At 42.3% G+C, this 22,383-nt stretch overlaps 1 protein-coding gene across 2 annotated transcripts in view; it reads right to left on the bottom strand.

Annotated features, from left to right (window-relative positions):
* Positions 1 to 22,383, bottom strand: part of LOC126295276 (zinc finger CCCH domain-containing protein 10-like) — a 122,926-nt gene that overhangs the window by 34,114 nt on the left and 66,429 nt on the right. For both annotated transcript variants that reach the window (XM_049987706.1, XM_049987705.1), the window contains exons 5-6: positions 7,324 to 7,519; positions 330 to 461 (exon numbers count right to left, since the gene is read on the bottom strand). In XM_049987706.1, coding sequence (XP_049843663.1) covers positions 330 to 461; positions 7,324 to 7,519 — 328 coding nt within the window. The remainder of the gene's footprint in view (positions 1 to 329; positions 462 to 7,323; positions 7,520 to 22,383) is intronic.

Below are 22,383 nucleotides of genomic sequence, written 5' to 3'. Positions count from 1 at the left end.
TGTCGGTACATCTTACAAAACGATATGCCAACAATCCACAACAACTTTATCGAATTACAGTGACTTCGGCAATTGTAATGTGGCTTCCAGTACCACAATTTTGAAATAATGTTTTATCAGCGCACTATACTGTGAGAAAAGAAGAAGGCACTCAATCCATCGTATCTGTCACACCGGATCCGCTGTGTTACGCAAACAGCTACAGAACGGCAGCCTAGAACAGCCAGCTGACTGGCTACCCTGTCAAATGACGAAGTGGCAAAGACTCTCCCTAGTCAGTACCCCTCCTCTGGCAAGCTGATATGAATTACTTCAATCCACGCACTCACCTGCAGAGTGGGGCCTGCCCCGGGCACAGTGCTTGTCATGCTCACCGCGGGCACCACCTGCCGCTTGCTCGCCATGCGCAGCTGCGCGTTCTGGTCCAGCAGGAACTCGTTCGTCGCTGTCAGGTCCTGCACCTGCAAAGTTCACAGACCGAATGGTATGCGTACAGTGGGGAATGGTGTGCGTACAGTGGGGTCACAGAAAGACAAACATCTTGACAACTGATAAGGATCACTGAAGAGTAGATACAATATGAAACAGTAGGTAAGACACTGAGCGATTTAAAGCAGCGCCTGAGAATTGAGGACTCTTACACTTACTCCTACTGCCTGTACAATTAAACTTTTTGTCTAGTTCATTTCATTACATTTTGTAACTCATTATATTTTTAAGTTAATACACATATTTAAATATGCTGCAATGTATTTATATTTAATTTTTACTGTCATAAAAACTGATTGCGTATGTTGGTAGCATACAGGCACATTTTTTTTTCTTCAGATGGAAGGGAGGTTACTTCAGTGAACAGTGTGACAATTGCAGTTGTTAGAATGTAATTTAACACAACATGGCCCCATGGAAAATTTGTTATCATCAATGTACTCCAATGAACACCACATATGTTGCTCATGTTTTCATATGCAATCTCAGTGGTCCAGTCTCAGTGGTCACATTCGCTGGGGAACAATGCAAATTATCTAGATGTACCATAAGTTACGACTCACTTATATTGGATGAAACCGAGTACAGAATAGTTATAAGATACAGAGTTCCAACAATGCTTCAATACAGTGATTGGCATAAAGATATGCCACTTGTAGAAAGGAGGTGAATATTACTACTAAGTTAAATTCAAACACAGTTACAGTTGAAATTAGCTTGTAAGTAATTTGTAACTGCAGTGAAGAATGCTGACCAAACTGCAGGTATTTTTATTAAAAACAAAGGAGAAGTGATACATCAATGATGAATCCACAAACATTTTTTGAAAAAATTAAATAATTTTTCAGGTATCTATTACAAACTATTTATTGTTTAACACTAAAGCAACAGCATAAACAATAAATTAAGAAAAACTGTCCTACCTGACCTGTAAATTGGCACATTCCCTGATTACTTATTAAGAAGTACTTTTCCTGCAAGTAGCTGCAGTACAAGAATAATAAGTAAAATTTTAGAAGGATCTGTCCACACTCACCTCAACAGATGAGTGTTGCTAAAACCAGTCACAAGTGGTAATGGAAAATCATGATAGTAGGAACAGCTTATTTGTGTAGCCAATGACATAATATTCACTTTCCACATTTATTTATAATAGGTGCCAAAGTATCCGGGGCAAATACACACAACCATATAAAAAATGACTTAAAACAGAGTGTCGCCGCTGTCACATCCCCCCTCCCGGCACATGCGTACATTTCATATTAACATGTGTTGGTGTCATGTTCCAAGCTAAACTAGACCTCCTGCCCGGCTACAGATAAATCTTTCAGAACAAACACGATTCTGCCTTTTCGACCAAGGCTGCAAAAGTGCTATATATACATAAAACAATAAACATGAACATGTAGAAAAAGCACAATTTGAAGGAAAGGCTATGCACAAAAAGCAATTAATTTTGTATGTTATCGGTGTAAAGCCATTTCTGGTTAACAACTGTTCCTCGCCTTCTGCATACCATCCTCCAATACTCTACCTCCAACTAGACGATGACATGCATTGCTGATATCTGCTTTATGCTGCAAATAGTGCAGGACAGTGATGCCCGTATTCACTGATTAACCGAATAACTCCCTACTGACATTCCAAAAATTAACGTTTTCCCAGCACTTTCAATAATTTTATCACTCCCATTAAGTTCTGTGTGTGTGTGTGTGTGTGTGTGTGTGTGTGTGTGTGTGTGTGTGTGTTTTTCTATTTTTGACAAAGTCCTTAACGACAGAAAGCTTTATTTGTGACAGTCTTTCTGTTATGCCTATCCGCTACTCAACATCTCCACTATATGTTGAGTAGCAACTATTCTTTTCATAATACTGTTTCTCACGATTTACACTTTACGAAATCACGTTCATGGAGAAAAACTGACATAACCGACACAAGATGACCCTGGCTTTAGAGTAGTGTTTACAGACATTACCCAATTAATTTTCTCGAGCCACAGTTTCTCTACTCTCTAGATCTGAACCAGTACAAGTCGGAACAACTTGTGGTGCTATGACTTTGCCTCCTGCCATTACCAGGCTACATTCAGCTCGGTGACTGAAGGAAGTAATTGTTTTGACAGAGTTTGAAGATGTTGTGACTTCAGATGAATATTCAGTTGTTTGTTAGCACTCCAAACCTCAACTTTATTCAATATTGAGTGCTACACACAAAATGACCACCATCTCCACAGCCGGGCGATCGACTTGGCAGCCCTCTGTGTGGGGAACTCAGATTCAATTCCCAACACTGCCAAGTATTTCTCTTCAGTGGGCCAATTGGACCAGGGTGCACTCGGCCTCGTGAAGCCAACTGAGGATCTACCCAATCTAGAGGTAGCAGCTCTGAGGTCTAAATGGCAACAATGGTTGCCTTCTATACGGCAGCCAATGACATATAGCCGAGGACGATACTGCAGTATGTCGACTGTTGTGCCATTTCTGTGACCTGATCATGGGTTAACATTTTATACAAAAAGAAGTATGCCGATATTACAGTAGCTGTACTGTTTCGACATTAACTTGACCCTGTGATTATGATCACATATAGAAGACATCCACTTCCCAGTATTTGTAAGTAATATTATAGTTTGAATATAATAGAGGGAAACATTCGACGTGGGAAAAATATATCTAAAAACAAAGATGATGTAACTTACCAAACAAAAGCGTTGGTATGTTGATAGACACACAAACACAAACATACACACAAAATTCAAGCTTTCGCAACCTACAGTTGCTTCATCAGGAAAGAGGGAAGGAGAGGGAAAGAGGAAAAGATGTGGGTTTTAAGGGAGAGGGTAAGGAGTCATTCCAATCCCGAGAGCGGACAGACTTACCTTAGCGAGAAAAAAGGACAGGTATACACTCGCGCGCACACACACACACACATATCCATCCGCACATACATAGACACAAGCAGCATTTGTAAAGGCAAAGAGTTTGGGCAGACATGTCAGTCGAGGCGGAAGTACAGAGGCAAAGATTTTGTTGAAAGACAGGTGAGGTATGAGAGGCGGCAACTTGAAATTAGCGGAGGTTGAGGCATGGCGGATAACGAGAAGAGAGGATATACTGAAGGGCAAGTTCCCATCTCCGGAGTTCTGACAGGTTGGTGTTAAAGGGAAGTATCCAGATAACCTGGGCGGTGTAACAGTGTGCTAAGATGTGCTGTCCGTACACCATGGCACGTTTAGCCACAAGGTGATCCTCATTACCAACAAACACTGTCTGCCTGTGTCCATTCATGTGAATGGACAGTTTGTTGCTCGTCATTCCCACATAGAAAGCTGCAAAGTGTAGGTAGGTCAGTTGGTAAATCACGTGGGTGCTTTCTCACGTGACTCTGTCTTTGATCGTGTACACCTTAGGGGTTACAGGACTGGAGTAGGTGGTAGTGGGAGGGTGCACGGGACAAGTTTTACACCGGGTGCGGTTACAAGAGTAGGAGCCAGAGGGTAGGGAAGATGGTTAGGGGATTTCATAAGGACGGACTGAGAGGTTAAGAAGGTTAGGTGGACGGCAGAAAGACACTCTTGGTGGATTGGGGAGGATTTCGTGAAGGATGGATCTCATTTCGGGGCAGGATTTGAGGCTGTCGTACCCCTTCTGTAGAGCCACATTCAGAGTCTGATCCAGTCCCGGAAAGTATCCTGTCACAAAGGGGGCACTTTTGGGGTTCATCTGTGGGAGGTTCCGGGTTTGAGGGGATGAGGAAGTGGCTCTGGTTATATGCTTCTGTACCAGGTCGGGAGGGTAGTTGCGGGATGCGAAAGCTATTTTCAGGTTGTTGGTGTAATGGTTCAGGGATTCTGGACTGGAGCAGATTTGTTTGGCACAAAGACCTAGGCTGTAGGGATGGGACCGTTTGATATAGAATGGGTGGCAGCTGTCATAATGGAGGTACTGTTGCTTGTTGGTGGGTTTGATGTGGGCGGATGTGTGAAGCTGGCCATTGCACAGATGGAGGTCAACGTCAAGGAAAGTGGGATCTGGAGTAGGACCAGGTGAATCTGATGGAACCAAAGGAGTTGAGGTTGGAGAGGAAATTCTGGAGTTGGTCTTCACTGTGAGTCCAGATCATGAAGATGTCATCAATAAATCTGTACCCAACTTTGGGTTGGTAGGCCTGGGTAACCAAGAAGGCTTCCTCTAAGCGGCCCATAAATAGGTTGGCGTACGATGGGGCCATCCTGGTTGCAGGATATGCATTGCATTAGCACAAAATTTTGTAATATCTGTGTCTATGCTGAAGACCACTGTCAAAAACCAAAGGCTCTGTTTTGCAAAGTGCAACACTGGGCCACATTCGAGAAAGCTGAAATATGCAAGTTACCATAAGTACGCATTGCTGGAAAGAATTATCACAGCCTGGTTTCAGACAGCACACACACCCAAAATTCCCATCGACAGCGTGATGCTGCACGGTGGAAATGTAGCGAAGGTGGCCAATATGCTCGGAACTGAGGACTTCTCTGCATACGACATGTCAATCGATCGTTTTAATAGCGTAAATGCATTGCCTTGAACTACAGTGTCAATAACAAAGTGTAGGTAACTGGGGAACAAATAGAGAAGCTATTTTACAGCCTTTGATGCAAGAACGAGAACCTGATACAGGAAAATTCTCCTGTTTGTTGATTTTTGACCTGCACACCCAAAACGTAAGGTTATACTATATGTAGTTAAGAGTCCCTGCCACCAAACAGCACAAGCAAATTGCAGCCTTCAGATTTGGGCTTTATCCTCACCTTTGGAATTTATTACAGAAAGTCACTGTGCAGGAGACAGTGAATCTGACGGAAGCTGGAAAGACCCACCATCCTTCAAAACGTCAATTTTTTATGCTTAGCACCACATTTCCAAGGCACGGACATGCCATCTTCTACTGATATTAAAATGTGGGATTCAACCAAGCAGATGAAAGAAATGGATCTGAAATTCCAAATCTGAGTAATAATGACGACACGGAAATTCTACTTGTTTCATCAGGGGGAAAAGCTGCAGTTCATGCGCACAGTGTGGGATTTCCCATGTGTTAAGGAGAACGTTGTCGCAGATAAAGTGTATCCCATACACAGAAAAATATGACCGTGCAGGAAGTCATAGTGATAGTGGCAGCACGGTTTCCTCTATTGCAGTTGTAGATGCAGCAGTGAAGAGAGTAAAAATGTATTCTTTTGCGAATATAGATGCCAGTGCTTTCAGTTGTTTTGATGAATTGGGAAACCAAAAGTTAAAATACATATTTTTGCATTTATTTTTTTATTGTTGTTATTTTTTTGTTCATTACGTAACATTCATGTAAAACTATTAGCGATCAGTATGTTAAATACCTCCTACCTGTAGGTTGTGCTGACGGACTGATCTCTATGTCCGCATGCGACATTTTACACACTTTATAATATTTCATGCGCTTTCTGTTATAACACCTAAAACATTGGGACAAGTTCAGAGTGCTATGTTCAGCTGATGACATCACTTTTCCTAACACTGTAGCAGAACATGCTGCACTATAAATGACAGGTTTTGGAAATCTTGTTGATGCAGTGTAACAGTTTCATAAAGTACCAAATAGGGCACCTTAGCTTCACAGACACTTAAATCAACAAAGCAGCTGCTCTGTTTGCTACCCTCTTCCTCCTCCAGAATATGTTATTTCTTGTACTAAGGTGCCAGAGAAGTATCAAGTCGGCGAGTAACCGTAGTACCATATTCAGAAAACCTTTGTTAAATAATAAATACAGTCTATGATGAGTATTTTGATGTATATTATGTAGATATATTGTACATGAATTATAAAACTGTTGGGGAGGGGGGAGAGGTCCTGTGTCAGTTTTATTGTTCAAAAAAATTATTTTTACACTATATATATGTGCGTGAGTCGGACATGCCTAAAAAACCACAAACCACACACTATCATGATTCAGCAGCTGTGAATATCAATATTCAGGGAAATTTTCTGACGGCGGGCGCATTTGTGCACTGAAATTAATCAGTGATGCTAGTTGAAAATCTGAGCCAGACCAAGACTCTAAGAAGGATGTCCCATTTCTCTAGACAGGTCGCCTTGAACTGGACGTGCTTTTCAGTTCACTCAAATCTCCAATTCGTCACACGCCAATGCGGCACCCCGTTCGTGCACATCTCGCCCGCACTACAAGACACTACAAGCTTTATTCCTTTGAGAGGAAATGGAACCTGGTGTGTATACGCATAGAAGGAATCCTGTTTGGCTGTCAAGCCTATAGAAATATTATTTATTAATTTCAATGCTCTTATGCAGCTGTTATCAGAAGAATTTTACTGAATACATATATTCACAGCAGCTGAATTATAATGGTGTTTGGTGCCTGTTCTGTCAGACATGTTCAATAGAACAAACATCACACACGTGGATAAGTAATATTTCTATAGACTCGACAGTCAGACAAGATTCATTCAGTGTGGATGATCACGGCAACCATTCTACAGAAATGGAGCGACCAGGTTCGAGTCCCAGTCCAGCACAAATTTTCAATTCACATAAATGATTAATTTCAATGTCCTAATGTGGCCGTCTTAGGATAAATTCTCTGAATAAAAAGTAATTTCAAACATTTTACATTTTCCCATATTTTACATAATTTTTTTAAAGTCACTCCAATGTGAAAGTGGGGTTTCACCGGATAGGAAGCACGACTCAAGTGTTATACAGCATAAGAAGTAAAGCGGCACAGGATATCGTGATAAGACCTAACCGACTTTAGCGCAACCGGTAACCGTCTGAGGGAAGCAGTAATCGCAAGAGACTCACCTGCTTTTTAAGATCGTCAAGCTTCTTGTGGAGCATGGCATTCTCTTCCTCCAACACAAAAATGCGGGCAGCCTCCCCGCCAGCGGCAGCAGTGCCGGCGTGGTCCATGCGGCTACGCTTCGGCTCCGGCTCGTAGCCGACACACAGTGAAGGCGGCGGCGGAGGTGGCTGCTGCATCGGTGGCGGGAAATCGAACCTGTGCGGAACGGAAATAGGAATTGCGCACACAGTAACTGTTATATGGCAGTGCTAACTGTGACTAACCATGTGTGCTCCTGAACTCTGTCAGTGGTACTATCGCAAACCGGTGAAACCACAAAATCTTTTTTATCACTTTCTCGTCTTAATATGAGGATGTGCTTCCAGAAGACCAGAATTCTCTTATGTAGTACATTTTTTAACTTTCCAAATTTGATTTCAATGCTACGAGTGACTTTATAAAAGCAGTTAATAGATCCAATAACATATACTGCAGTTTAGTTTACTCATTATACGAGGGTCACTCTAAAAGAAATACACACTACTTTTGTAAAAATACAGTTTTCATTCTGCACGCGTGAAAGTTTTACAGTGTGCAGATACATCCTTCCCACTCGTTTTCAAACATAGTTCGACCTGTTCTCGAGAGTGGCGCCGTCACAGCATGTCGAGATGCCTGCTAGATTTGATGTTCGTCAGAAGAAACGTGCTGTCATAGAATTCCTGTGCTGTGAAAACGAGGCAGTGGGAAACACCCACAAGAGGTTGACAAAGGTGTACGGACACGTGGATGTTGATCGCAGAACTGTTACTCGGTGAGCAAGCAGGTTACGTGATGAAAGCGGGCACGGCAATATTGAGGACTCTCCTTGCAGCGGCAGGCCTCGTACTGCACACACTCCGGACAATGTGCAGAGAGTTAACGATGCATATGTGACGACACTGAAGAAATGTCAAGCTCGAATGAGTCGTATTCGACCACGTCGGCAGTCGTATTCGACCACGTCGGCAGTCGTATTCGACCACGTCGGCAGTCGTATTCGACCACGTCGGCAGTCGTATTCGACCACGTCGGCAGTCGTATTCGACCACGTCGGCAGTCGTATTCGACCACGTCGGCAGTCGTATTCGACCACGTCGGCAAAAGCAGGATGTTTTGCTGTTGCACAACAATGCACGGCCCTATGTCAGCCAAAAAACTGTGGAAGCGATCACAAAACTGAAACAACCACCTTACAGTCCTGATCTGGCTCCCTGTGACTATCATCTCTTTGGGAAACTGAAAGACTCTCTTCTTGGAAGAAGGTTTGAAGATGATGACTCCCTTGTGCACGCTGCCAAACAGTGGTTGGTCCAAAATTTTACCGTGCGGGTATACAGGTGCTGGTTCCAAGATGGTGTAAGGCAGCAGCTGAGAGGGATAGAAATTATGTGGAGAAATGAAAATATTGTTCCTAAAGGATGTATCAACACACTGTAAAACTTAGAAACATGTAAAAGAATCATCTATTTCCATAACACTGCTCCCATAAAGGCACCAGATTAATTCAGAATTCGATAAGGACTTACTCTGAAACACACAAATGTTTAAATAAATAAAAAGAACTGTAACTGCAAGTCACAGTACTCTTTTTCATGTAATAAGTAAACTCTGTTACAGACATCTTGTAAAATCAGAGCAGACTGAAAACTTATTTGTTAAACTTACTACAAGGTAGAGCCATGAACTGGAAACAAAATAAAAATCTAGGCCATTATCTGCAAAATTTTTCTAGAGGAGCATCACTGTGCTGGACATTACCCCCTTTCCCTCACATCACACGTACAAAGAGCTGGTCTTTATTGTTAAACCTCTTCCTCTGCCACTTAACAATCAAGTTAGTTACCTTTCTGGAACTTTCTGCAAAGGGCAATGAAAGTTATAATCACGTAACTTACACACACCTGAAGCCGTGGTAAAAAAATTACACCAACGAATTATCAGTTTCTCAATCCACTATGGTCCCTAATTATCAGTTTCTCTATCCACTATTGTCGTTCTTAATGATTTATATTACAGTTTTAAAGCTTATCACTCGAAGATAATTGATAACTGAAGCATTTGATAATTGCTCTGAATACCAAATGGAACAAAATTGATGGCATGATAAAAATTGAGCACAAACTGTCAAAACAAAATTTTATACAGACTTGCATGTGTTTTCCCTCATCTCATCTCCCACAAATAATTTCCATGCTTTTCAGAACAGCTGCACTCAGGAACACATAATGGAAAACACTAAAACCATTAAGTCAGCTCATTTATGCACAACTTAAATCGGTAGCAATCGGACTTTGAGCTATACTTATCTTGTGAGTACTCTATAAGCAAATTAGCATCTATGGCTGTATCAAAATTACAGGAAGTCGCCGTGTTGTACAGTGCTCTCTTACAAATACTCAAGTCCTCTACTAAAGATGTTCCTCGTGCCACATACTGTCAGGCACATTTTACACAAATGCCTCATTTCAGATTCTGCATCACCAAACACCACGAGGTGAGTTTTCTCATTTGGACATAAACTGACAAACAGCAGAAAACAAAACCCTACAGGGTATGAATACAACAGACTACACAGGCCAGCTACACAGCTCAAAGTCACCGAGCTGCAGTGCTTATAGACTGCCAGAAACCACTGCCAGTAACGACATTCTGAAATGACCCCTAAAATATCTTCCATATTTTGGGAGACCAATCACTACTATACATGGAGAACTACATTATTTGCGAAGAACAATACATAAGGAGTAAATCGAGCACAATATGTACTTACTGTGATTACACATGTAGGGCATGTTTTTTCTTCATCTGCACTCTCCTAAAGTTGAACAAACCCACCTTCAGTTTTCTATGCAGTGTATGTGCTCTTACATGTATATGCAATGGGTCACTAATTTTACTCACATTACACATCACTCCAGAAAAGTGATGTGAAACCCTATCTTTATCTTTCTGACAAATGACACTTGTAAATGATAAAATGGTAGAACAAATTATAAGAGAGAATGACAACTGTCTGAATTCATTTTCTATTTTCACGTGACGTACCGTGCCGAGGGACGGTGGGTGTCTTCGAGGTGGGAGGCAATCACAGTGACTTTGCTAGAGGAAGCACCTGCGCAGGCGTACGTGTGCACCCCATGTGTTGCTGGCGCAAGTCGGAGTAGCACATCAATAAAAGCCAAAATCAAACAATCGTGGGACTGACTTTGGACGTATGAAAATTGCATTTTACATTTATTCCTAATTCTGATTTTGAAACATAAGGTGACATAATGTACTGAATTATGTTACTAAGATGCGAAGTATTTGCAATGATAAGATCCTTGTACTGAATTTGAACAATATATCTGCATGTATATATCTGAGAAAATCGGTATTTGTTAACAAAAATTAATTTAGTGCTACATCCTGGTCTTCCAGCAGACACTGCATAATTTGGAGAACTAGTCCATAACTTGAGGCATCTAGTTGGCTAAATGCTAAATATTTAGCATTCACTGCTCAACATAAAATCCAAACTTTGAGAATAATGAATGAGAACATTGGTCGGATGCTAGATCGTAGCACATACTTAGAATGGCAAATGCAACTTTAGTACATCTACATTTATACTTCGCAAGCCACCAAACGGTGTGTGGCAGAGGGCACTTTACGTGCCACTGTCATTACCTCCCTTTCCTGTTCCAGTCGCGTATGGTTTGCGGGGAGAACGACTGCCGGAAAGCCTCCGTGCGCACTCGAATCTCTCTAATTCTACACTCGTTATCTCCTCAGGAGCTATAAGTAGGGGGAACCAATATATTTGATACCTCATCCAGAAACGCACCCTCTCGAAACCTGGACGGCAAGCTACACTGTGATGCAGAGCGCCTCTCTTGCAGAGTCTGCCCCTCGAGTTTGCTAAACATCTCCGTAATGCTACGACGCTTACCAAATAACCCTATGACGAAACACGCCGCACTTCTTTGGATCTTTTCTATATCCTCTGTCAACCCGACCTGGTACGGATCCCACACTGATGAGCAATACTCAAAAGTTTTACAAGCTTATCGAACATATGAAGCAGCTAATCATTGAGCAGCGGTGTTAGCCAGCAGGTAACAGAGCAGCAGTCTGTCCATACTGAGTTTAAATTGGGCCATTCTGCCCCCCCCCCCCCCCAACTTTCCTCCACTGACAGAAATCTACCACTTTTATCACTACAACACATCTTGCTTGTTCAAAAAGGAATAACAGTCAAAATAATAGTCACAGTGGTACATATGTGGGGAAGCACAGCTGTAATACAATACGGAACTGTGACAATATGAACATTCATTTATCAACACACTGTACTGCAAATACAGTATGCATTACTCGAAGCTGGTGTAAGCCAGTATGCTGTCACCATGAGACATCTCCAAATACATCGAAAAAATTACACTCAGATGACAGAAGTCATTGGACATCTCCATGTATTGTGTCAGACTTCCTTTTATCTGGTGTAGTGCAAAAAATAACGCGGCATGGACTCAATAAGTCACTGGAACTCCCCTGCAGGAATAGTGAGTCGTCGTGCCTCTACAGCCAATGCAGGATTTTTGGGCACGAAATGACCTCTCCATTACGATTTATAAACATCTGATGGTATTCGTGTCAGGTGATTTGGGTAGTCAAATCATTTACGACCAATTGTAGTCCAGTGACATGGCATAAATCATCCGTAAAAATTTCATCATCATTTGGAAACATGAAGCCCACGAAGGGCTGCAAATGACCTCCAAATAGCCGAACATAATCATTTCCAGTCAATGATCGGCTCAGTTGCACTGCACGATCCAATCCATTCCGTGTGTCAAACTCCAACTCCATTGCATGTTCGAAGTCTGTTAAACCCTGCCGTGTTGCCGTAGTCGCATTGGAAATTATTGCACACAAATCACCTGAGTACAAACGATAGCTTCATAAATGTGATTTCCTTTTATACCCAATGTGCATGGTACTTCTGCCCTATCTTTATGTGCATATCACTATCCAATAACTTTTGTCACCTCAGAACATATTGATTTCATCACAATTCCTTAATATAATTCATCACTTTTTATCACAATGATTATCACTATTACTTTTAAGTATTCTTTGCATCATACAGTTGTATGAAAGAGATTAAAATCCGTGAGCTCTTTGGCATACACTGTCAGTCCAAAAAGTTTCGAGACTGGATTAATTTTTTAAAAATTGAGAAAAGTTAAGGTGATTATTTTAATGCTTGTGGTGTCCTACATAGCTTCCTCACACTCAAGTTCAATGCACAGAACGTTGATGCAGCCACGTGATACCGTGTGGAAAGTTCGGCAGGTAGCCGGTGGGGGAGCCTGCCACAATAATGACTTTTCTTTCCCCCCAGTTGAACTACATACCAGCCATAAGCAGTAGTTTACCCTAGGTTTTTAGATATCAGTAATTCATATGGAATAGTAGCCATATAATTTACACACTTCTGAGATACATATTAAGTATTTTAAAATTTGTGATTTGTAGAACTCAATAAAATTCTGTTTTAATGCTAGGATAAAAAGGATGAATTCCCAGAGATTTTACGAAATTCCCTGAAAGTTCTCCAATTTTCCTCGGTAAAATGTAATTCCCTGAGATTTTCAGGTTTTCTACAACAATCGCCACCCTGAAGGAGTAATCTTCCTTACTGCCTACAAACAAAATCTATCGATTGAATGCTTCCTACATCTATTTTGACAGTGCCACACAAACAAAATTTATCGATTAAATGCTCCCAACAGACACCATTACCTCATCTACTTTGACCGTTTATATTAGGTACGTACTTGTTTGCAGTTTAGTACCAGACTGACAACTCCAAAGACAGACATTTTTAAAAATTAATTCACGACTGCCCGAGCACACATTTGTGACCAGTTAACCCTACAAACTTGTCGGCCAAAAACTGACTGACAGCCTTTCTTCCACAAAAATAAGGCACGTGTGGCACCTGCCATAAATACGTGTACAATCACCCAAATAGGCGAATTAGTGCACATTCAACGCCTGCTTTCAAAAACGAAACATCTATAGGGGCAGTAATAAACTGTACGGAACTAGGGTCTCGGAACAGCCGAGAACACTTCTTGCTAAGTATTACATACAATCCCAGATAAATAAACTGACACGACATGAAACGAGGCAATCTGAGTGGGTACCTTCCAAAAAGTAATGTTCGCGCCTATCTCCGTGGACCCGGCACCAAAGATTTCTGCCGACACTGCCGAGGCAAACTGTAGCTTGCTTCTGAATCGAAGTGCAGAAATTGTCGAATACACTGCACAAGCAACTACATATATTAAAATGCCATCACTGATCAGGCTACAACTGAAAAAAATATGTAGTTGTCCACTAATATGCAATTTCAGATATGTAACTTTACTGGCTGGTAGCTGCAAAAACACCTCACTTGTGCCCTTCGAGCTCTTATTTTGCAGCTACGTATTTTAATTTGGTGAAAAGAGAAATGGGTAAAAAGAAATATATTTATAGCTGTAAATGTTAGACTGCTATCATTCCACAAATACAGCACTACTTTGTAGCCAATCTAAAGAAAAGAGATAAGCATGCTTTCAATGAATAAGTGCGGTATAAACACACGAAGAAAAGTAAGTGGGATGGGGTAAGGTAATTACACAATCAGGAACAGTAACTGTCCTCCAGAATGTAATGCCAGCATCCAAATGTAAAAATGCAACAGCCTTTCATCACCAAAATGACTAACAAATTCACAGAAATACCTTAAACTAATAAAGCAAACAATGGAACATCCAGGATGGAATGTAACAATGGTGGAAGTAATAAAAGGGATACTATGCAGGATGGTATTGTGTGTTCACTTAAAGGCAGGACTTCAGTTTATTGGTAGGGTACCAGAGAACTACTGGTTGACTCAAAATGAAATTGTCCACAGTGTCTGTGCTGGGAACATTTTTCAGTCTGCCTAGAACATAGCCTCCACTGCTCAACAATGTGAAGATTCACCGGGAATGAAACGTGGTTTGGATTCCACGTTAAACTGTAGGTCCCCTTCACACAGGAGAACTACTGGGATAAGTCAGGGATAAGTAAGTTGTCGAAGTGGCATCTGACAAAGACCCACACGAGCTGTCGAGCCGCACAAAATTAATCAGTGTATACAGGGTGTTGCAGAAATTCCTGTAATTCTCTTAACTTGAGCAAATAAGTAGTTGTTTTATCAGAAAGATATTTTAACTCTGCAGCAGAGTGTGCGATGATATGAAGCTTCCTGGCAGATTAAAACTGTATGCCGAACCGAGACTCCAATTTGGGAACTTTGGCTTTCACGGGCAAGTGCTCTACCATCTGAGCTACCCGAGCACTACTCACGCCCCGTCCTCACAGCTTTACTTCTGCCAGTATCTCGTCTCCTACCTTTTAAACTTTACAGAAGCTCTCCTGTGAACCTTGCAAAACTAGCACTCCTGAAAGAAAGGATACTGCGGAGACATGGTTTAGCCACAGCTCCTGGGGGATGTTTCCAGAATGAAATATTCACTACACTAGTTCTGCAACGTTCGCAGGAGAGCTTCTGTAAAGTTTGGAAGTTAGGAGGTGAGATACTGGCAGAAGTAAAGCTGTGAGGACAGGGCGTGAGTCGTGCTCAGGTAGCTCAGATGGTAGAGCACTTACCTGCGAAAGGCAAAGGTCCCAAGTTCGAGTCTCGGTGCGGCACACAGTTTTAATCTGCCAGGAAATTTCAAAAAGTTGTTTTATTGCTTGGAACTTGTATTAGTTTGTTTCAGTTGTTAAATGTTTCAGTTACAGTTACAAAGCCGCAGCCAGTGTGAGCAAACACAGTTACACTATTGGGGAGCGATCGGCATCACGAACACCCCCAGACAGAGAAAATCTGCATCTGTACTCTGTAAGCCACTGGGAAGTGCACGACAGAAGGGCACATTCCACTGTACCAATTATTAGGGTTTCATCACTTTCCATCCACATACCGAGCACGGGAAGAACGGTCGTTTAAATGCCCCCTGATGGGCTTAGATTAACTAATCTCGTCCCCACCATCTAGGCACGTCTGAGATGTAGAGGGTTGTAGAATATTCCTGGAGATGTCTTTTATAGCTGGTTCTCAAAACTTTCAAATATAACTTCAAGAGTCTGCTAGTGATCAAACAAACCTGTGACCATTTGTGCTGCCCTTCTCTTTACACATTCAATATCCCCTGCTAGCCCAATTTTGTACAGGTTTTACACACTCGAGCACAAATCAAAAGTGGGTTGCACGAGTGATTTATAAGTAATCTGTTTACCACCTTTAATATCTTAATAGACCCCTTTGGCAGGGCCTCATGTCGTAAAGTGACCGTGCTTGAATGGGAGACACTTGCTTTCATTCAGGGCAGTGTGGGAAACTACACGTGAAGTGAACACGAGAGGAAGCATACAACTGTTACTTGAGTGAAAGAGCAGTCTCTGATGATTAAATTTGCAAAAAGAACAGTTGAACTTCAAATACAATGATCATCAATGTATAATCACACAGTAAAATGAAAATACTAGACAGATGTTTGTGAATGAATGCTGTGACAATGGCACGGAGCAGCCTGCCGTGCTCTGTTGCACAATTTCCTGCAACTGAACGTTGTTTTCTCACCATCCCCATTATGCACAAGATTTGCAAAGAATTTTTTTTTTTTTTTTTTTTTTTTTTTTTTTGGTGTGTGTGCGAGAGGAAATTTTTAATTGGACATGTTGCAAAAGTAACTGATTGTTCACCTCAAAAATAAATTTTTGGATCATGTGCGGTTACACTCCAAATTGACTGTTTGTCGATGCCTCCGAATGCGCCTTATCAACAGATCCCTTCTTTTAGTAGATATCTACCATAAACTTTTTTCCCTATTTGGATTCAGTACCTCATTAGTTATTCGATCTATCCACCTAGCATTTAGCATTCTTCCATAGCACAACATTTCAAAAACTTCCATTCTCTTCTTGTCTGAACTGTTTACCACCTATTTTTCATTTTCGTACAAGGATACATTCCAGGCAAATACCTTCAGAAAATACTTCCTAATATTTAAATTTATTTCAAATGTTAAAACTCCCTCTTTTTTAGAAGTATTTTTCTCATTATAACCCTCTCTACTTCGGCCATCATCACTTATTTTCTATCTAATAGTAAAACTCATCTACTTCTTTTAGTGTCTCATTTCCTAATCTAATTCGCTCTCAGTATTGTGTGATTTAATTCATCCTATAATCTTTTTCAAGACACTACTCATTCCATTCAACTACTCTTCCAGGTTATTAGCTACCTCTGACAGAATTATCGTGCTGTCGTCAAATAAAGCTTTTAATTCTTCTCCCTGACTTTTAATTCCCTTTTGATATTTCTTTCAAGTTCCTTTCACAGTTTGTTCAATGTAGAAATTGTATAACTTCAGGGACAGGATACAATCTTGACTCATTCTCTTCTCAGCTAGGGCTTCCCTTTCATGTCCTTTGACTAACTGAACTGCAGACTGGTTACTGCACAAATTGTACATAACTTTTCCCTCCCTCTATTTTTTCCCTGCTACATTCAGAATTGACTGTTGTCCAGTCAACACTGTCAAATGCTTTCCCTAAAGACAACTCATTATAAGGAATAATCGAGTCCCGTGTGGGTCAACGATGATACAAGACTAATGAATAATTGCACAATATTTTGAAAAGAATAAATGGCTACTCACCATACAGCAGAGATGGTGGGTCACAGATATGCACAACAAAAAGACTGTCAAACAAGTAAGTTTCTGAGGTATCGGCAACCAGAGACAGCGGTCATAAGTGTGAGAAATCCAGTCACGTTTGTACGCACGAGTGAGTGTGTGTGTGTGTGTGTGTGTGTGTGTGTGTGTGTGTGTGTGTGTGTGTTTGGGCGTGGGTGCGTATGTGTGTGGTGTAATTTGGACGACGACTCTTTTGGGCAAAAGCTTACCTGTTTGACAATCTTTTTGCTGTGCCAATCTGCAATGTGGCGAATAGCAATCTATCCTTTTCATAATATTGTCATTGTGCCGTCCTGGATTTTCCACTGTTTGAATAATTGCACAAAAACGTCAGGGTAGTGTTTCAGAGCAAAAATGAGATGCTATGTAAGTGTCAAGCAACTGGAGACACATACAGGGGATAAGCAAAATAATGTGAACACCTGTACTTACATGGGAATTGTTTATTAATAAGGGGTCGGACCCCCTTTCGTCCATAATAGAGCTGCGAATCTTCTTTGGAATACTGGCACATAATGTCTGTATAGTCTCCAGTGGAATGTTATGCCACTCTTCGATCAGAACCTCTTCTAACTCCTGTAGTGATGTGGGAGGTGGAAATCTGCTCCAGAGTCTGCACTCCAATACTGCCCAAAAGGGTTCGATAATATTTAAATCTGGGGATTGGGCTGGCCCGGGAAGACGCTGCAGTTTAGTTGCATGCTCCTCATACCACAATTGTACTATCCTGTCTGTGTGAATGGGTGCGTTATCGTCCCGAAATATGGCATTACTGTTGGGGAACAAAATTTGAATCGTGGAGTGCACCTGGTCATCTAAAATGTTCACATAATCATTGGCTGTAACACGACCTTTGTGATGGGACCAGCAGAATACCATTATATGGCTGCCCACACCTTCATGCTTAACTGTTGGAATCGAGCAATCAGGATTGTAGCCTTCTTTTGGCATTCCCCAGACATTAACCCGACTCGATGTTGGAAATAACAAAAACATTGACTCTTCGGACCATATGATGTGTTTCCACTAATCAGCTATCCACCATTTATGCTCCTGACCCGATGTTTTACACTTCTTTACATTGATTGTCATCACTAATGGTTTTGGTGCAGCATCTCAGCCACGCATATTCGCTCTGTGGAGTTCTTGGGGACAGTGTTGATAGATACAGGGTCTCAAAGATGGCTACTTATCTCTGCAGTCACTTTAGCAGCCACAGTTCTGTGTTGTTTTTACACAATTCGTGTTATCATATGACGATCTCGGTCATTTAGTTTTGACCTGCACCTTCTATTATATTTACATGATGATGTCTTTCCATGTTTTGTGTAGAGTGTCGAGACTGTTGAAACAATTGTTCTTGAAACATTCAATAAGTTGGCTGTCTCTGTTACTGATGCTCCAGCTAATCGGGCCCCCACGATCTGCCGTCTCTGGAATTCTGTTAGGTCTTTCATTACGTGTCGACCTTGGCCTCTGAATGCAAACACAAAGTGTGCACTACCCGTAAACAACCTGCACTGATGCCTAGTCCCTACTGAACACATACAGTCCAGCGCAAAACTTGCCTTGCCTGTGTTGCTGACCATCACACGCAACTATCCCGTTACTACCACTGTTCACATTATTTTGCCTATCCCCTGCAGATCTCTGCATAAGGCACAATGGTCAACATGCAGATTTGGTGGCCACATAGTTTTTATATTTAAGTACTCCAATATACAATTCACTGCTTTGACAAACAGGCACAAGACCTCCTCCCACACACTGTAGAAAGGGAAAATAAGAATAATATTTCAGAAAGCCTACTTAGAAAATTATAAAAATCAGTTTTTTGTGGCAGGGTCTATAAATATTCTTCAGACAATTAGATTACAGCAGTAGATGGTTAGCAGTTCCGACTTACTGCAAACCCGTCATTTATTTTGTGCAAAGTAGTGAGAAGTTATTATCAGCACTTTTTTCTTTCTTTCATATATCACATCTTGGTCTCTATTTAAATGTGATAGTTTTGACTGTTGCATAAGTTCAGCTGTGGATAGTATTGGGAGAGTGAATGAAGTGCTAGCGTAAAGATGAAGGTGAGAATCAGATATTGCTTATACACTGCCCCCAATTACTCGAATGAAGAACTTAAGTGTACACTGAATACAGTAAAAGTCTGCACATCACCTTATAATAGATCATCTGTACTGCCAGGAAGAAATTTCTCTATCTTCAAAGCCGTACAATCACTAATCACCTCAAAATCCATCACCGGTTTAAAACCATAACAGTACCGATCATACGTTTCGACTATTCACAGAACGAGCATAAGCGAAGAGCCTCCTTCAAACTGGACTTTTTAATAATGACAAAAATTACAATTATTCCAATTTCAAATGTGAATGGCTCACTTGTGGTGCAGGGTGATGCAGAAAGTGAAACCTGCCACAAACTGGTGACAGTGCACAATCGGCAGTACGGCAGCAGAGCCGCAAATCTACGCCGTAGCTCCCGACCCACCTAAAATTTGCGCAGCCGTCAACTCGCAAGTGCGCCACAGTTACACAAGGAAATAATAACCCCATTACCATACAAGGAACTGGTAGCTACAAGCTTCGCTGCAAATGCACCTACCGGTGGCTGTTCACCTCTGTCGGCGCAGGTCGAACCCGGGGACTACAGAATGCTCTCTGGTGCCAAACTGAAATCTTTCACTCATAGTGGCTCTGCCCGTCTCTGCAAAAAAAGAACTTTGCTCGCAGCACAGCACGGGACCGCAATTAGAACTCGCTATGTCAAAGGTAGCGCGCGCGCAGTTGCGGCGCTCCAGCTCCGATGCTCCGGAGCTCCGAGGCCAGGCGGCGCACGCGACTGGGAAACCCAGACCTCGGTAAGCGTTGCGGGCGCAGGCCGCGGGACGCGCGTTTGCGAGGAGTGGAGCGCGGAATTTGCGAGAGCTGCCGTCGGCTCGAGAGGTCGTCAGTGCGAACGCACCTCCGTGCCCTCCTATAACAGGCCGTCGCGTGCTTCGAGCCGCAGCATTTCCTCGAGAGATCTTCTCGTCGAGTGGAACTTTGGGCGACAGCGCACACAAGCAAAACAACTCCCAAACCTCAGCAAGCAGTGCAGTGCGGTGCAGGCTCAAGTATGCGCATTGCCTTGTGTACAGAATATTATTAGTGAGGGTCTAACAGCACAAAAATTAAGGCCTTCAAATACAATTATGGGTACTGTGTGTGTGTTTGGAAAGAAAGAGAAAGGGGATGGAGGAATAGGGGAAGGGGAGGGAAGAGGAGTGATGGGGCAGGAGAGAGGAGTGATGGGGCAGGAGAGAGGAGTGATGGGGCAGGAGAGAGGAGTGATGGGGCAGGAGAGAGGAGTGATGGGGCAGGAGAGAGGAGTGATGGGGCAGGAGAGAGGAGTGATGGGGCAGGAGAGAGGAGTGAGGGAGGAGGGGAATGAGGGAGGGGGAGTGAGGGAGCTGGGTTAGGGATAGGGGGGGGGTTAGGGAGGGGGGGTTAGGGAGGGGGGAGGGAGGGAGGTTTTTTTTTATTGGTTTAGCGAGGTCGATGGACAGTAGTGGTGGCCACGGGAAAGGTGTTAGTACAAGTGTTCCACACTTTTTCCCTTTCTGCTATTATGACTGTAGTAACCGAACTACTGTTGGGTCTGTATCAATAACATTCTAGGTATAAAAGTTAAAGCCCTATACATTAGTTTTTACTGAATAACATTTAACTGGTTGACAGAACAGATCATTTATCTGGACTGGAAGCAGAACGAGCTGCACAATTTGAGGTTAAAATGTTTCACAGAGGGCCCCTTGATAGCAGGGTCAGAGTAGTAAGCTCACCGAACAAAATAGTAATCACCCCATTACAACAGCACACTGACCACTTTGAAGCATTGTTGATGGTGTCAAACTGGTAGCAAGTTATCATACACTGCTGACATACATCAGACAGTCAAGCGGTACGTACGTGTTAGTTGTACGAAATCGGTGCAGTAATTTAGTGTGGTCCAACAAGTCACAATTTTGTCTCTTTTCAAATGAAGAGTACGCAGTGCACTAACACCCCAATGAGGCATCAAATCCTCCTGCTTACCCTTTGGGCCCATTCATTTAGCTTACCCTCAACAAAATTGACATCATCAGTGACTGACTTTTGTCCTTCTACATTGTGGTCAGTATGCAGTGGACACTCCCATCCTCGAAGATGACAACAGCCACATTCACAGAGATGTATGTGTACGATCTCGGTTTGACAGTCAGATGCCCTGCTGCACCACTAAATTAACTGATGCCGATCCCGTAGAAAATGTCCGGGGCTACCCGGAACCACAAGTGGAACTCCGCAATCGACATCCCTGCAATTTGATACATCTATCGGATCCAGTCACCGACAAGTGGCTTTGGCTGTATACAGCATACCCGAAGAAACTCGTGGGGTCTTTTCCTTATCGAATTGAGATCCTTATCTGGGCTAGAGGTAAAGCTGTGTGGTGCTGATGTGGCGGCTGGTGGTGACTCATTTTTTGTACGATATGCTTATAAATAGAATTAATAGAAACAGTAGAGTTACTTCATTTGGAATGGCCCAAATTTAGCGGGACTAGATCTGCATCTTTCCAAGAGATAGTCTTAGTATAATTTGGCACCTAAGAATAGTAGTGAGAAAAACATTATAACCGCATCTAACTAACTGTGTGATATAATAAAGAAGCATCAGCTGGCTCATAAAAACACAAGAGAAGTCTTCTATGTGGCATTAAGCTCATTATCGTTAACATTTGCTGTGGTGGCTCAATAGTATTAGTTTCACATTAACCGTGTTAATAACCCAAGATTCATTGCAACAAAATCTTATGCAAATTTAAGCAAAAGAACTGGCTGCTGGTAGTATTAAGATTAGTAATGGTCGCAATGAGGAGGAATCAACCAGGAAACGTGTGACAGTCCCCAATGAAAGGGTGACTGCACGCCAGATTGTCCTGCAAGGAAGTGGGGGACGGAGGGATGGGGAGGTGAGGGGAGGAGGGTAGAAAGACAGAGCGCGCGAGCAACCGTGCGCACGTACGTGCCGATCTCCACAGCCCACCTGCATTAAAACTATAGCGCTCGCGTGTACAGAAACAGTGAGCAAATGGGGCTCGTGACACTAGAAACTTGTGCATTTATGTGCCAAACTACCTTGCCTCTGCCAGGCGCACAGGAGCTTCCCTGCTGTGTAAATATTCGCTCACAGAACCGCCAGCAAAGCGAACGAG

This window comes from Schistocerca gregaria, chromosome 11, assembly GCF_023897955.1.
Source record: "Schistocerca gregaria isolate iqSchGreg1 chromosome 11, iqSchGreg1.2, whole genome shotgun sequence".
In the NCBI taxonomy this organism is placed as follows: Eukaryota; Metazoa; Arthropoda; class Insecta; order Orthoptera; family Acrididae; genus Schistocerca; species Schistocerca gregaria.
The sequence above is the reverse complement of the archived record's forward strand: the minus strand, read 5'-3'. Positions and strand labels throughout refer to the sequence as shown.